Here is a 17,864-nt window from a genome sequence, read left to right as displayed (position 1 = left end):
TCGGCGATACATATAACTGTTTTGCTTCAAATGAAAATCAGAACAAAAATTTCAGAAGGAACAAGACTACCAACAAAAACAAAAGATTGGCTTCCTAATGAGAAGCAAGTGATCTATATTCCTTGCCATTTAAGAAGGTTAAGAAGTGAAAGGAAAAGGAAGAAAAGAACCAAAAGCAGGACCATGGTCTTGATCTGAACTACTGCAGCTAGAAAGCTGTTTTTTAATATAATCATAGCATATTCATCAGTGGACATACTACTTTTTTCCCAGTAATAATTTGCAGAATGCAGTCATGGAGTCGGTGACGTAAAATTACTAACTGCAATATTGCATGAACCCAAACCATAGTTGGCTCAAATTTAAATCATAAGTCTATACATTTAAAATCGATTCTGTGTTTGCTCAATATCTAAGACCAAGTAAAGTTTAATCGACATCTTTTAAGTTACTATTCCTGACAAATCTTATGCTTTTGCTGGGATTCACAACACAAGGAAAAACGAAGAAAGCTTTCCCCAATCTACATTTGCATTGCAGGTTCAAAAAGGTAACAACAAAATAAAGAATCAAGCAGCATTATCCTTGAGAACAAAAATTATATATTCTTAACTTTTTAGAAAGAAAGAATTATATTGAAAATTTGAAAGAGATTATCTATTCCTGTATTTAGGTTAAACAAGGTTGTACAAATGGGATTCCGATGACTAGATTCTCTGGATGAGTACATCATACATGGTCTTATCAGAATTCATACCTGCATCCAATTACTGAAGACTCCCCACTAGCCTTGCTTGAAGCTCCAGAATCAGAGTACTAGACATTTTGACAGATTCCTGCTTCCTACGAATAAAGTTTTTGTGCTACTCATGATCCATCCCTTTGTTCATTCTTCCATGAGTTTTTGGCGGCTTCAGCTTCTGCAGTAATTTCCGATTTTGGTTTGGAGAAGAAAGGATCCCACTCATGAGCTCCTACTTCGTGCTGTCCCTCCTCTAATAATTCATATTTCCAACTGTTCTCCTCTATAAAATCATCGTTTGTGCGTCCTGCAATGATATCCCTCCTCAAGTTTGTAACTTTGTCAACTATTGCCTGAACTGCTACATCAAAGGCATCTTTGAAGGTTTCCAACCTAGACCGGGGATCTGCATAGATCAGACCCGGTATAAGGTTAATAACCTCCTCCCTCATTGTCTTAACATCCTCCGCGGAAAATTGAAGAAGCCTTTGCTCTATACTAATGTTATTACGAACATCATCCTCAGGAATGAAAACCGAATACTTAGAGAAATTCCTCGGAAGATGCCATGTGTATTGTGTATAAGCTGAACCAGGGTGGAAAAACACAGGTATACAACCTGCCAACATTGAATCAAAAGCGGATCTCCGAGTATATGAATCACCCTGAGGCTGCAGGCAAAATATGGAACTCTGGAACATCTGCATTATACTGCTCGGAGAGTGACACTTACTCTCCCCAAAATCACATTCGAGCAACTTTCCAAGCTTGGATTTCCTACATTGATCAATAAGTTGTCCTCTGATTGATTTTGGGTTATCAGGCCGTGGAGCTCCAGCAAACGAGAAGAGAATCGGACGCTCCAACTTCCTCATCCGATCTTGCCAAGTGAACACTTCAGCATCCTTTGCAGGGTGGAAGTAAGTAGGATAAGGTATAGCAAAATCATTTGCATTCCACGGACTTGATTCTACAACAAACATTGACATGTTTTTTGCAGCAGGAAGAAACAAAAGCTTGTTACCCCAATCTGATTCAGATTCACTTAATCTCCTGAAATCCCACGTTATCCTTCCAGCAACTAAAAAATGGTCCTTTCCCCCCATAACATTCCACTCAGGTCTTTTTGTAAGCCAATCAACCAAAGCCAGAGATGCTGCATCCCTGGTCGAAATATTATGACCCCACAGATATCTAGAGATATCCAACCCTGCATAAAAGGGAACGAATACTGCAGCAGCAATAGAAGAATCTTTTGTTAAGCACTCATATTGCTTCATCCGGTTACTAAAGATGACATCAACTGCAAACTGATTTGTCGCATACCACCCAGTATTAGAAAAGACACCTTCGATATTCTCTATTGGAGGACCAAGGCCTGCATTACTAGTAAATTTACACATATTGGTCCAAAGACTTAAACTCTTACATTCTTTCAGCATATCTTCATTGAATTGAGGAGGAAGGTCATGAACATAGATATATCTTCCACCACATGGATCACTCTTATTCTCAATGGTTTTCAGAGCCGGTGTAAATAAATACTCAACTGGCTTGATGATCTCTTTCTTTGGTTCTATATGAATAGGATAGTGTCTTGGTGGTTGTTGTTGATTTATAGGTTGGTGTTGTGGTTGTTGAGGTTCTACATCTAATGACTTTTCAACAACATTTCCATTATTAAGAACACTAAAATGAAAGTAAAATAAAATGAACCAAAAGGCAGCACACAAGGATGCTAATGCACAGATTCTTGTTTGTTGATTCTTCCCGACCAATTTCTCCATCTGATCGGCCGGATTAGTTGGCAATGAACGACGTCTCATCAGATATCACAGAAACCCAATGTAAAGTAATAATATGATCAAACTCTAACTAAGCTAAAGTACTGGCATTACAAAATTAACTTTAAAAAAACCCTTAAACTGATACCCTAACCCCTAATTCTCTGAATTCAGAGGCAATGAAACAGAGATATATCAACCAATAACTTAATTCAATACATAAAATGAATAAGCGAACTCCAGATTGATCTGAAAGAGAAATTGCAAATCTAATCAGTTTGGGATCACTTACAAATAATAGCTCGGATCTACACTCAGAAATGATCCAAGAAGAATCGATGGAATAAGATGAATTGGAAGATGTTGCAAAGGAAAAGGTAATAAGAAACCCTAATTGGAAAATTTCTAGGGTTTCCTCCTAAAATTTATTTAATGTGTGTCTGTGTTCATCGGAACCAATGAGGCTCTAGATGGGTGATGTCGTGATGATGAGTGTGTGTCTACGAAATGGAAAATAACAACCTGGCGCATCTTAGAGTCGGCCGCGCATGCCAGAAATTTTTCTCTCTCTCTTTCCAACTGTCGGTGGTCGGTGATTTTTAAGCCACGTAGGACGAATTCTGCTTTCTTGCTGTTGGATCTTCTGAGAGTAGGACGCCATCTTAGCACGTGGCAATCATGTATTGGGAAGGAAGTTAGAAGCCTGGAGTCTCGAGGAGTTTAAAAAGAAGTAGAAGTTGACGTTTAGTCCAAAAATTATTGGGATTGGGACGTTTTAGTCCTCTCATCTCAGGCCTAGTATTCTCTAGTCCAAAAAAAGTTCTATCTCAAACAATTTAATCCAAATATGGACGAGTTAGTCCAAAATTGTGACCGATCCCGATTTTCATGTATTTCCAATATCCTGTAACTACCCTTGAGACGATTCCATAAATAAAACGAGGATTTGAAATCGAAAATTTCAGATCTCAAACATGAGTTCAAAACAGGGAGCCGGACAGAGAAGAAATTCGTATGCGATTTAACAGTTTCAGAGAGAAATTTGGTTGTGATTCAACTTCATGTTGCTGGTAAAGTGTAGTTACGGGATTATTTTTGATCTCAGATTTGAATTCATGTCAGATTTCAGAGATAGATCGATCCAGAATTCAACTTCAGTTTCATTGATTTAACAGTTTCAGACAGATTCATAGAGGTTAGGTTAGATTTCATCGTTTCTGATATTTAACGAAATTCAAATTCAGGTTAGTTCTGTTTTTGCTTCATCGTTGAATCTTTTTTCTGATATTTAATTTTTTTTTTTGATTTTATCAGTTGATGATATGAATTCAATCTGTTATATCTTATTGTTTATATGTTATTGATTTGATTTTTGGTGTATTTTAGCTTTTGATTTTCGTTAAATGATTTTGATTACTGTTTTTTGGTGTTATGATGCATGATATGAAATCGAACTGATATTAAATCATATGCTTTTGGTTTATTCAATTATGTGTTCTAGTAAGATTCTGAAGCTTATATCTTCGATTAATCGATGGAGTAGTTTTGATTTGAAGTTTACTGTTATTTGATTTTTGCCTTCGATTAAATGTGTACTTTCCTGTACACTCTTCAAGTTTTAGGTTATGCGAATCTGAAAATGTTATTATATCTTTTGTTATATGTAGGTGTATCAAATATGTCTGAGAAGTTTGTTCATGCTGTTTTGAATCATGGTGAACATTCTTCTGCGTTTCGTGTTAATATTTTTATCACCGTTGATGAATTGAAGCATTTTGCATGTAAGCAGTGGAGGTTTTTTTCCCCTTTGAGTATACGTTTTTCCTATATGGATACTAATCAAGTAGTTTTATACAAGGTGATATACAACTTCAAAGTTTAGTTGCTCTTGTTATTCAGATGAACAATGAAGATTTCTATTTGAATGTTGATGTGATTCCGAAGCATACTGGTTGTAGCACTAGTTCAAGGTCTTTTTCTCGTTCTAATTCTGGTTGTAGCAGTAGTTCTGGCGCTAGTACTTCAAACTCTTGTGTAATTGAAAGTCCTAAGCTTGTAAGGGTGGTCGATCATGAAGCGGACAAGGCCAAGCCTCTCATTATCGATGAATGGCTTTATGTTTTTGACAATATTGGTAGAGAATTTGTGGGTGGTGTTAAAGCTGTAAGGATTGTTGTTGATCAGTACAAGATGTGTACTGATTATAAGATTCTTATTCTTAAAAACGACAAGACTCGTTTTACTGCGAAGTGCGAAGAAGATGGTTATGGTTGGAGGATTCACTTTGGGCCTGTGAATGGTGACATTTCTCGGTTTGTGCTGAAAGATTCTAACGTTATTCACAGGTTAGTGGTGTTCACTTGGTTTTTTGATCCATGTTATTGATTTTTAGGTTTTAATATGTAGACTTGTTTTAGGTGTATATTGTGGTGCACATTACTTGTTGTAGGCTTTTTGGGTGGCACTTGTGGTGTAAATTTCATATTCTTGCTTGGTCTGTGCTTTCTTTTTGCATGTGTGTTGTTGTTTTTGAGATTTTTATTAAGTGTACAATGTGGTGCACATTACTTATTCCAGATTTTTTTTTTTAGTTGTGTTGTTGGTTTGAGGTTGAAGAGTCCTATGGTGACAACCAAGTTAGTTAAGCATTTGATCGCTAATAGTATACAGGGTGATCCCATTTTAAAACCCAAACATATCATGTCACTACTTAAGAAGACTTATGGGTCCAATATTAAGTATCACCATGCCCGTAGAGGGAAAGAAGCTGTATTTGAAGATCAATATGGTGACGACGAGAAGTCGTATAGCGATTTAAATTGGTATGTGAAAGCCATTGAGCAAACTAGTCCTGATAGCTTTGTGAAACTTGAAGTTGATGAAGAAACTGGAAGATTTAAGCGGATTTTCATCTGTTTCGGTGCTTGCAAGCATAGCTATAAGTATCTCAGGCCCATGATTTACTTGGACGCTACTTTCCTCATTGGTAGATTCAGGGGTACTTTGATGGCTGCAACATGTGTCAATGGAAATGATGGTTTTTACCCATATGCCTTTGCCATTGTTTTATCTGAAAACAAAGACAATTAGTTTTGGTTTCTGGATAATCTTAAAAAAGTGGTCGATGATCGTCCGATTGATTTCTTTAGTGATCGTCACGAAGGACTTCTGCAGGGCATTCCAAGAGCATTTCCTGGTTCATATCACAGCTATTGCTTTTACCACATCAAGTGCAATCTCCCTATTGTAAAAGGTGATGCGAATTACAATGCCGTTATTGACTTGTTTTACAAAGCTGCTTACTCTTACACAACATCGAACTTTGAAGAAGCTTTGCGGGGCATGCATGCAATTGGTTGTGGACATGTTGCTAATTATCTCAGGACCATTCCGAAGGAGAAATGGGCAAATGCATTTTTCCCTGTATGCAGATATGCTTCTCGCTCTTCATCTATTGCCGAGTCATTGAATAACTGGATTCTTGAGTTCAAAAAGCTGCCTGCTTTTGATCTTCTCGATGCGATACAGTAAGTTTTATGTTTAGTGTTTCATTCATTTATTTTTTATTGTCGCACACATGGATTTGCTTGATGTGTATATACTTGTACACATGTTATATCTGTGATTGTGTATATTGTTGTACACATGTTTTATCTGTATTTATTCTATATCATGTTTTGATTTTATGTTTTGTGTTTTTATTATCTTAGTTTGAAGGTTATGCAGATGAATTCTAAGATAAGGGTAGAAGGTCTTGAAAATTTTAATACTAGGCTCACTCCCGTATACGAGGATTTACTAAACGAGAACATCAACATTGGTCGTACTTGGACTGTTGTTGAGTCTATGGAAAGATTGTATGAAGTCAGGTCTCCCCGCACTCATTCTGTAGATCTGTTGGAGAGAACTTGTACGTGTCACAGGTGGCAAGTAAATGGTTTTCCCTGTGCACATGCTTGTGCTGCCATTCAATCTACCAGGGAAGACATCTATTCATTTGTGGAGCCATACTTCAACTACTGAATGGTACAACTGGACATACCAAGAGATCATCTTTCCAATCCCCAATTATGACAAGCCGCAGTCTTATGATCCTAGTGATAGGATTATTGTTCCTATTACTGTGCCTCCACCCGGTAGACGAATAAAACAGCGTTTCAAGAAGGCTTGGGAGAAGCAAAAGAGGCCTATGATTTACACAAAGTGCTTCACTCTTGGTCACCACAATAGAGCTACCTGTCCCATGCCTTGATGCTTTTTATTATGTTTGATTTGTTTGAAAGAATCTATGTTTTTTGGTTTTTACTTTTGGTAATGTCTTTTCATTTTTCTATTCATGGATAATTAGTGTCAAGATCTGTGTACCATTATGTACACCTTTCTGTGCACTTCACTTTTCTTACCTGTCTTTTTACATGTGTAGCATTATGTACACTTTGTTGTACAATGGATGCTACTAGTTTATTTTGTTTAGTAATATTCTATCTTTTCGGTTCTAATGCCAGTAATTAGTTTTTATGTTTTCCGTTTAATGATTGATACTAGGTTATTACTTTTTCTATTTTATGTTTCTGTTAGTACATGTGTACCATTATGTACACCTTCCTGTACCATTGCCTGTCAGAAACTGTGCACAATCATGAGCAACTAAATATTTCCTAACCTGTAATACATACTTTAGTACTGACACAAGTCTATTTTCAAAACATCAATAACGAAACTAATAAAAAACATTAATTCAAGGTCTTTATAAAGTGATAAGTCTTAAACAGAAAGTTGAAAACCTAAATTTGTCTGAAGATTAAAAATGTTTAGAAGAAATTCAGAAAGTGATCTTGAATGAAAATTAAAAACTCTTCTTCCTCTTCAATGGTTGCTTTCCTGTAGTCTTGCGCCACTGATTATGCTCCTCGTCCTTCGCTATATACCACACCTTTTCATCCCATCCGACTTTTATCAACATCTTGGCCACCAATTTTGATCTCATTTGCTGACAAATGTCTTCGGCCTTTTGCTGACCTTTTTCCATACCTTTTGTTGTCTTCATACTTCGTTTCATAAAGTAACAAGTATATATTAGACAGTCCGGGTTGATTCCTTGTGAAGGGAATTTCATGATGTTTAATTCGTGCTCTTCTATAGGTGGGTGACCCTTCAATGATCTCTTCTTATTGAGTGCCACTTGTACCACATCTGCTAGTTTCTTTGCATCGTCTTTATATGACTGCTAATTTTCTGAGTGTAACGAGTTACACCATTTCCATTCCTTAGCTTAGAAATCAAAATTCAAAAGCGACCAGTGCAATCCCATCCTCGTTTGATCTGTAGAGTGATTGATAGGGATTAAAAGAACTTCCAGATTCTTAGGCATGCCCCGTATGAAATCAACCACAAACTTTTGCACCTCACTGGTGAAATTATACTTGACATAGTACTGCAATTAATAATTTTTTAGAAGACAAAATTAATTAGGCTCACCTTAATCAGAAAACTAACAAGCATGTACACTACTACAGAAAACTAACAAATCAAACATTGTAGGCCTGAAAACAGACCGTATATCCATGTATGATATACAGGTGTACACCTATGTACACACCTATATAAATCTAACAATCAAGAATTAGCAGACCATGTGTCAATCATAGATGTATATTGGTGTACATCTATGTACATAGCTAAATAAATCTAACAATTAACACTTAACAGACCATGTGTCAATCATATATGCATATCGGTGTATATCAATGTACACAGCTAAAGAAATCTAAAAACAATAGAACACGCCATATAAATTAGGTGTACAACTATGTACACAATATTAAAGTAACTATATATGACATTTCTTATTTGTTTTGAGAAACTTACACATGCAGTAGGACTCATAATTTCACAGTTCAGGTACTTTTTGTCATCTGGATGACGAATGCTATCTCTGACAAGTGCTCTTCTACGTCGATGGATGTATAACTGGAGTACCTCTTGGTCCATATATTTGTTGAACATCAGTTCACGAAGTACTCTTCCAACAATCAAAATATCTTCCTTGACTGTTGGATCATCCAGTCTTGTTAGTTGCCAAGCTACAGAGTTGCGGAAACATAAAGGAAATGTTAACATGGTGTACAAAGTTGTGCAAATAATTTTTTTTATAAGATTCAATCATGGTGTTTTTTGAACTTACACCATGCTTGCATAGTCGAAGAATTTTTGTACCATTTTTTTGTCCTGTCCTGGTTGCATAGCATGGTATAGTGGTGATAGAAGAACATCTGGCAATGGATTGTGAGGAAGATATACATCTCCCTTTCTCTTTATTGGGGAAGGATAGCCTGGTTCTTGTCCCTCTTTGATCCCCTTGCCTTTTGGATATGCTTTTATCACAACTCGTTTGGTTTTACCCTCGGCAGCGAATTCAGGATCTAGATTTCTTTTTGCATTTCTCTTTTGTGGTGTCTTGGATAACTTTCCAGCGGCTTGTGTCTTCAACATCTCTGCTTCCTTCATCCTCCCTGCTCTTGTCCTCACTGGAGTCGTCTTCTCTTCTTCTACCTCTTGGCTGCTAAAAAATTCACTAGGATTTTGTTTAATGAACTGCACTGCTTCTTCAATGATCCTTTCTCGTACATCTTCATTGGATAATGATTTTTGCGACGATTCTTCTTTTGGATCTTCTTGGCTCAATAATGCAAAGCTTGGACAATCGTGGAGGATCAGGGTTGCCATCTTTTCCTTCACTTCAGATGGTGTCGTTCTGTAACAACCTTTTTCAAGCTTTACGAATACAGTTTCATACAAGTTATCTAGAAGGTCCTCAATTGATGTATAAGTATCATTCTGTGATTCTTCTCCTTGTGTGAGTAAAAGGACTTCTTTAGGATCCAATTGACATATGGCTTCGGCTGCAATTATAGTAGCTTCATCAATTTCAGTTGTTCGAGTGACATCCATCACATTATGGTCATCAAGGTTCACTTGGTCTTGTTTATCTTCATTGATTACACTTGTCTTTGGCATAAAAGTACTGAAAAATGAAATTTTTATGAGAATTTTCAATGGTGTACAGAGTTTTACACCAATGTACAGGTATGTACACAAATTCAGAAGAAGTCATAAAGGTGTAAATCCTTGTACACACATACTGAAAAAAATAAATAAATATATATATATATAAGCTGAGATCATTTTCTTTATACCTTTGCTTGTTAGCAGCTTCACACCCAGCTACTTTGTCAATTTCATCAGTTTGAGCAGTATCCTGGTCATTAAGGTTCATATGCTCTTCTTGACCTTCAGGGATTTCAACTTCCTTTGGCAGAAGAGTGCTGAAAAAAATGCAATTTTTTTAGAAAATGAGAAATCACTAAGGCGTACATCTTGATACACACACAGAAGAAATCACTAAGGTGTACATATTGGTACACATATATAGAAAATGAGAAGAAATGCGAGTTATATACCTCGGCTTGTTACCAGTTTCAGACTCAACTCCTTGGCTTGTTCCATCCTTGACATCCTCTTCTTCATTTGCCTCATTGGTCTTTGGTGAAGGAGTGCTAAAAAGATTCAAGTTTTGAGAAAAGGTATTAGATTTCACACACTGGTGTACGACTATGTACACACATAAAAAAAGAAATGACTTGCAAATTTAAAAAAAGTGATGTTGTACCTTTGCTTTTCAGGAGTTTCAGACGGAACTTCATTCCTTTCAGATTCAATTCCATGCTCGTCATCACCACCTTTGCTACCCTCTTTGTCATTGTCATGATCATGCATATCACCACCCTTAATACCCTCCTTGTCATTGTCATCACCATCATCATCATCAGTATGATCATGCATATCACCATCTTCATTTTTCTCCTCCTTGTCATTGTCATCACCATCATCATCATCTTCCTTGTGCTCCTCCTCAACCTTGTCATCCTCCTCATCCTCATCCTCCTCCTCCTCATCCTCCTCAATCTCATCATCTTCCTTGTGCTCCTCCCCATCATCCTCATCATCCTCCTCCTCCTCATCCTCAATCTCCTCAGTTTCAAGCCGTATTTCCTTTGCACATTTAAAGATTTCATTCCAAAGTGTAATTACGGAAATCATTAGCTTCTCTTTCTGTCAAGATCATTAGACCAACTTCATTAACTTTTAGTCTTTTCTCTTCAATGAAACTAAGAAGCCTTTCTTGCCTATCCAGAACTTTAGTAAGCTCCTTATCCAACTCCATATCTAAAATGCGCAGCGTTTCCTTCACGACATCTATGTTATTTTCTTGTTTCTGCCTCCGGTACCCATCCAAAAGCAATCGCTCTTCATCAGTATAAGCCTCCACCCATCCTGGTTGCATCTGAAAACATGCCAAAGTATCAACATTTATCACAGGTGTACAATTTTTTACACATGTCGTAAGAGTGTACATTGTTGTACACAAGACAAATTTCTTAAAATATATCAACAATGTACAATCCTGTACACCTCATTAAAGGTGTATATCAATGTACATATACTATTCTAAGAAATTTTTTTGAGATACCTTTTTCATGGCATCATTCAGGTCTTTCTCGATTGTATTACTGACGTCGCTGATGATCCACCTAAGAAGCCTTGGCACACCTTCCTCATTGCTTGGCTTCATGATTTTGTTGTGTTCAGCAAACCAATGCTGCATTAACAAATAGGTGAATAGTTGGAAATGTAAGAGAAAGGAACAAACACAACAAACATAATTATTTAAAATGGTGAATGGATATATCAGGTGTACAACTGTGAACTCACCAACAGATAAATCACACAACCATTAACTTTAAGTGGTGAATCCTGATGTTTTTTAATGCTCGCCATGAGATACTCATGTATATGAACTGGCTAGCAAGTTCTCTTCATCCTATCCAAAGACTCAAAAAAGTGTGCAAACTGGTTCTTGCTAATCATACTTCCGTTTCCCTGGGTAAAAAAGACTGTGATACACAAGTACATAGTAAACAACACCACTAAGTCTTCAGCATTTCTTTCAATCTCCATTTTCGATTTTGGTTTTAGCTTCATGATACGTACGATTTCCTCCTCCACATCTTTTTTTCCCAGCTCAGTTCGTTTCTTAAGAGTCAATATGTTTATCAACGGACCGTTTTTTTTTCAGCTGCAGTTTTTACATATTCCCTTTTTCAACTTCCATTGGCACCATCTTAATCCCATAAAATAGAAAAAAATCCTCAGGTTCACTCTTTACTGCCACTTGCTTGTTCTTCTTGGTAGTATCAAACATGAAATAATGTCCCCCTGAGTCACAAATTTCATGGCAGTACTGTCTCACAATTTTCAGAATTGAGTTTGGGTTCTTAGTCCATATATCATCTCTCTTTTTCCTTGTATCTTTATCATCTTTCCGGCCTGCTTTTTTGTGGACAAAGATATCTACAACAGGTCAGAATGGTCCTTCTTTTTGCTTCTTTAGTTGATAATTGGTGAACCATACTTTTTCTCCTCTTTTTGTTTCATCTTCCTCAAGGTTTTTATTCACAAAGTCACTGAAGGCATGGAAACTTGACCTATATGGTTTGTTGGTATCTACAAAAATGAACCAAGAAGAATAATACATTCATTATACTCATATAAGTACAAATCATATCACTGTACGCATAAATAGGACCATATCATACAGGTGTATAGCTGTGTACACTCCTACAGAAAACTAACTAAAGCAACATTTGTTCCCACGCAACATGCCATAAATCAATGTGCAAGTACAAATCTTTACACTCATAAAGAAATCTATGAAAAACAGCTTTAAAACACACACAACAGGTAAAATAAAGGTGAAATAACATGATGGTCCAAAGATGTGTACACCAGCACCAAAAACGATGGGATAATATGTTGAGAACATACACATTAGTACATATGAATATGAAATAGCATGTTGGTGCAAAGATATGTACACCAGTAAACACAAGTGACGACACAACAGGTTGACAACACACACAACATGCCATATGAAGGTGAAATAGCATGTTGGTGCAAAGGTGTGTACACCGGTAAACACAAGGGACGACACAACACACACATTAGTCCATATGAATTTGAAATAGCATGCTGGTGTACAAACCAGTACACTGCTACACAAACATCTTTAAAACAGACAGAACATGACATGAATCACTGCAACAACATTGTGGTATACTAGTATGTACACACCAGCAATAATTCCAATAAAAATTACTAAAAAAACAGAACTGGACGTGAATCATTGCAACAACATGGAGGTGTATAGATCTGTACACACCAACAACAATTTCTACAAAAATTGCTCAAAAACAAGATAGAACTAGACATGAATCACTCCATCAACATGGCGGTGTACAGATCTGTACACATGTACAAGAAATTGAATAAAAATTGCTCAAAAATAGACTGAACTGGACTTGAATTGTTACCTTTTTTTTTTGAGATAACAGATGTTGAAGGCTTTGAAGACTTTGGAGGCTTTGGAGGATTTGAAGGCTTTGAAGGCTTTGATTTCTTCTTAGCTGGTGTTGTTTTTGAAGTTTCTGGTACTGAAATTGATGTTGAATCTCCTAATGATCTCTTCAATCTCGTTTTTGGTCCTGTTGATTTCCGAATCTCTTCTGCAGCAACTGATGGAGTTGGGGATGAAATTGGTGTTGAATCTTTTAATGCTGACTTTGATCTCGTTCTTGGTGATGTTGATTTTTGAATTTCTTCTACCGCAACTGATGAAATTTCTTCTTCAATTGATGTTGAATCTTCCATTGTTGGTGGTGCGTTTTTCTTTGAAGCTACTTTTTTTCCTTTCAACATGATGTTACTGATTGTTCAACCATCTAGTTGTTTTGATTAGTAAGATGTTAGAGTTTTTGGTTGAAAGTTTCTGTGAATCGAAAATTTTCTAGGGTTCAAAATGTTGAGGTATGAGTAGTTTTGATTTTTTTCTTCTGCTTTTCAGTCTTCAAAAGAAAAAGAAGGAATAAATGATGTGTTCGTTACGCCGCTTAATTCAGTTTTTTTTCCAAGCTACGTGTCACAATTACGTTTATGGTGTGAATTACAAAACTGTATCCATTCACTGCACGTGTGCTTTATTAAAAGCGTGCGAAGGATAGCAGCGTCTTTATACATTTTTTGGACTAATCTGTTCCTAGTTGGATCGGAGTTGACTAATCTGTTCTTTTTTGTGCGGTTTTGGACTGAACCATTTTTTACCCTTCATGGAATTTGTAAGGAGGTAGTCAGGGACCTAGTTAGCATCTCGGGAAACGTCAGGAATGGGACACTGTTTGAGATAAAAAAAACTGATTCTGCTCGAAAATTCGGGTGTGCCGCCGAGAAACGAATCTAAACCAATCCTGGCCTAAACCAAAAAAGCTACTTAACTTTATATTCGAGAGATGAATCTGTACAATCCTGGCCTAAACCAAGAAATGGCCGTTCCAGTCTTACTTCGACCACAAAATGAAGGAGAAGGGTTGATCTTAGGGAGGGAAGCAAAGAAGGTGTTGAGATCAGAATGGTCAACTCTGAAAATATCTTGAAACTACCTTTTCCGTCAATCCTCCTTCCCGTTTTTTCCTACCAAAAAAACGTCTTTCTTGTCCACGTTTTAGAAAGTGCTTGGAAGAAAAAGACCACAGAACCCCAAACTCCAATTTATAAAGTTAACAAGGTTTAATATGTTCTTACTCGTCGTCGTCTTCTTCCCCTCAGTTCAGAAATCTGTTAAGAACCTTAGAACTGTCTAATGAATGAAACTCAGTTTAAATCTTAAAATAAAAGTAAAAAGAAAAATAGATAAACACATTTTGAAACAAGCAGTTTTCAGTATAAATTTATTAAGTCATGAGATAATAAAAATACAAAACTTAATTCCTAAAAGAGGACTTGATCGAGAAAAAGCGGAAAAAAAAAAACTCCTCAAGGCCCTCTAATAGAAAGCTTAAAACAACCAAGCAAAACATGAAAGCAAACAGAAGTCCTACGAGTTTCCTACTAAAATAAAAAACTGAAACTAATGACAACTACTGAAGTTAAGTAGCTTTTTTGGCCTTTTTGGTCTTTGGTTGCGATCCTCCAGCTTGTGAAGATTCAGCAAGATTAATGTTGTTGTTGCCAATCTTCTTGCGTTTTCCAGTGCTGCTTTGACCACGAACATAGTTAATGCTTGTGAAGGTCTGACCATCTACCTCAGTTCTAAGTCGCTTTGCCTTCGGGTTAGAACCAACTGCGCCACCCCCACGAGTAGTTTTGTTGTGTCCAGTCTGCTTACACTTGCTACAAGCTCTAGGTTTCTTCTCAGTTTGTGGTTCGTCGTAGCTCCTCCTCCTATTCACTCTAGGCCTTCCTGGTTTCCTCATGAGTATTGGAGGATTGATCTCAATGGTTGGCTTCAGAAAAGAAGAACACTATATGTTAAACAGAGATTTTTTAATGCACATGAACAAACAATAGACAAAAACAGAAAAGCTAGAGCTCAGAATACAGACACTGAATAATGCATAAATTTTGTATAAGCCAATAAAGGAGGGAATTTGAAAAACATACCTCTTCCCAGTCATCAGGACCCAGTAAAGGTGCAATTGAAGGTGCATAAGTGGTTCTGATGTTGTCAACAGTGTAGAAATTACTACAATATCTGTCCAACAAAAAATATTAATGAATAACTACAAACATAGAAAAATATGAAGAACTGTTAGTGATGTAGTAGACTTACTCTGCCCAGTTGGGTCTTATCATCTTAAGAGCACAAACGGCATGTTGACAAGGGAATCCCCTCATCTGCCATTGGATACAAGTACATGTTTTCTGAACAATATCCACAGTAAACACTGTGTTGCGGGTACTTGTTACTTCATACAATTTACCGGAAATAGAGCCTTCTACTTGTACTCACCAGTCAGCTTTAACATCTTTCCAATCAACTTTTTACCTGTAGGCACTAAATCTCCATCTTCCCAACCTAAACATGCATTCCTCCTCTTATAAAACATAACCATAACTAACTGTCCATACATTAATTCCATCTTGCACACTGGTTTCTCCCTAATCCTTTGTATCATATTGTTAAAACTCTCAGAAAAGTTATTGTTCAAATGCTCACAGCAGCTGTTACGATCAAAAAAGGGCGTTTCCCAACAGTTAGGGTCTGCTTCAGTCTGATACAAAAAAGCATCAGCATTCTCTGCAAGCAAACTGTCCATATGAGCCTGAAAAACACACTGAATGGTTAAAACATCTTCAAAGAAAATTCAGAACTAAGTTGGTAGAAGGTAAATTCAAATAAAATAAAATTATACCTTGAAATGTTTCACTTTATAAGCTCTAGCGGCATTCCAGAGATGATTGTGCAACTTAGGCCCCTTGTAATGTGTTTTGAAGTTCTTAGATAAATGCCTGCAATGAAGTCAGTGATTTAGGAAAACACACACCATGGGCCAAAATTAGCATATTAATTTCCTTGGTTAATAAATTACCTAATGCAAAACCTATGTGGGGAACCAGGAAATAGTAGAGCCACTGCTTCTAACAGACCCTTTTGTTTGTCAGAGATGAAGTTCAGTTGCAACCTATGGTCAACTAATCTTGGTTTCAGATCTTTCAAAAAGAAATACCAATTCTCAAAACATTCATTCCTATAGATCATTATGCCTAAAGGCACCAAACCATTCTGAGCATCTAGAGAGGTAGCCGAAAGTAAACAACCTCCATACTTTCCCTTGAGGTGGCAGCCATCCAAGCCTACAATTGGTCTACACCCATTTATAAAACCCCTCATAGGTGCATCGAAGGATATCGTAACAGAATCAAAGCAATTATCATTCCTGCGGAAAGACAAAATAATAGTTTAAGGAATGTTTATCCATATAAGGTAAAGCAAAACTTCAAATTTCTAATTCAGAAAATTACCTTCCATATGTGAATTTTTCTATGGAGCCGGGGTTAGTCCTTCTAATCATCTCACACAAACCTGGAACAAGTTTGTAACTCTCATCATAGCTTCCATTGATCTTCTCCAACACAATGTTTCTGGCTTTCCAAGCAACATGATATGGAATTATAGTGTGTGGCTTGTCCAAAAGTCATTTGCGATCTCAGCAGGCTTATGTAAAACAGATGCAGTTGAAGTCTTCAACTTCTCGATAACACATTGAGCTACAAATTCAGGATTAGCGGAAGAATTTCTCCCTAGTGGGTCTCCAATACATGTGTGCTCCAAACAGAAACCTTTAATGCTGAATGTAGGTTCATTAGGAAGCTTTCTGGCGTACATAAATCATTGACAATTGACAGGTCGTCTAGAGAACTTGCATACAACTCTGATTCTCAAGTTGTCACTCTTCTTCAACTTATACTGAGTTCCATGCTGCACACAGTAAGCTCTGAGGTGGCTTTTAAATGCCAACTTATCACTAAATTGTGTGCCCAACTCAACTAAACCTGGTTCTACAACTTGTTCAACCCCTGCATCTTCAGGAAATAACTCTCCATTATCTAACGAGTCTTCACCAAAAACATCTTCATAGTCATTAAACCACTGTCGACGCCCATTATGAATTTTTAAGAGATTGACCAACCGGAGAACCATTAACTACTTCAAAACCATTATCCTCTTCTGGTGCATTTGTAAAAAAAAATCAGGTCCAAGGTCAATGACTGGTCCATCAATTTTTAGTTTATCTGCTATTTTATGACTTGTATTAGAATATGGAATTGGCTTGCGGAATGTAAGATATAAGTTCTTGGTGTGTTTCTGGATACTTATGTTGTTAACCAAAACTCTGTTGTTGGTTGAAATAGGTTGAAAACCAATTTATATAAGTCATAGTTGAACACACCCTGATCTCATAAGAAGCGGGAGTAGTTGAGTGATGGAGAAGTGGGGTCGTGTAAAAATGTTGAAAATCACGTCTTGCCATGAGAGAAGACCGGTTGATTTACACCCACTACTTCTCTACCACTACTAATTGTCCGCCTTTCCTAACACTTTCTTATAATAGGCGTGTTGCACGCCGCACGCTGTAAACCGCCAGACCAATACCCTTATGAACATCCCCCAGTTTGTGACATGATGTCTCGAGTATTTTCGTGGAAAATATGTAACAAGTTGCTAAGTGGGTCTTGTTTGCAAGACCTAGCTATTTTGACCAATCACGCCCAAGCTAGGCGGCGGGTGGTCATATTTGAGCAGCCGCCAGGAGCTATCCATGTACATTAAATATGTGGTGGTCGGTTCCTATACGAGAATGATGGTTGATAGCCATTTTGACATCCTATTGGTTGGCCCAAATTAAATCTACACCGGTTAAATTGGCTAGCCAAGTTGGATGGCT

General features: G+C 37.0%; 3 protein-coding genes across 3 annotated transcripts; 1 reads left to right on the top strand and 2 right to left on the bottom strand.

Moving 5' to 3' along the window:
- Positions 1-501: 501 nt before the first annotated feature.
- Positions 502-3,013, bottom strand: LOC113333673 (xyloglucan galactosyltransferase MUR3-like). The gene has a single exon (XM_026580098.1). It carries the CDS (start codon positions 2,566-2,568, stop codon positions 868-870), a length of 1,701 nt encoding a protein of 566 aa, XP_026435883.1. The 5' UTR covers positions 2,569-3,013; the 3' UTR covers positions 502-867.
- A 1,191-nt stretch (positions 3,014-4,204) lies between these two features.
- On the top strand, positions 4,205-6,778 carry LOC113333575. The gene is made up of 6 exons (XM_026580006.1): positions 4,205-4,307; positions 4,409-4,871; positions 5,190-5,563; positions 5,645-6,053; positions 6,237-6,436; positions 6,507-6,778. The coding sequence occupies exons 1-6, from the start codon at positions 4,205-4,207 to the stop codon at positions 6,776-6,778; spliced, it is 1,821 nt and encodes a 606-aa protein (XP_026435791.1).
- A 7,786-nt stretch (positions 6,779-14,564) lies between these two features.
- LOC113333574 lies at positions 14,565-17,119 on the bottom strand. The gene is made up of 9 exons (XM_026580004.1): positions 16,887-17,119; positions 16,646-16,793; positions 16,441-16,541; positions 16,008-16,355; positions 15,831-15,927; positions 15,428-15,740; positions 15,282-15,339; positions 15,079-15,169; positions 14,565-14,921 (listed from the first exon to the last, which is right to left on the bottom strand). The coding sequence occupies exons 1-9, from the start codon at positions 17,117-17,119 to the stop codon at positions 14,565-14,567; spliced, it is 1,746 nt and encodes a 581-aa protein (XP_026435789.1).
- Positions 17,120-17,864: the final 745 nt, after the last annotated feature.

This window comes from Papaver somniferum, unplaced genomic scaffold (genome assembly GCF_003573695.1).
Source record: "Papaver somniferum cultivar HN1 unplaced genomic scaffold, ASM357369v1 unplaced-scaffold_133, whole genome shotgun sequence".
Classification (NCBI taxonomy): Eukaryota; Viridiplantae; Streptophyta; class Magnoliopsida; order Ranunculales; family Papaveraceae; genus Papaver; species Papaver somniferum.
This window is presented reverse-complemented; position numbering and strand designations above follow the sequence as displayed.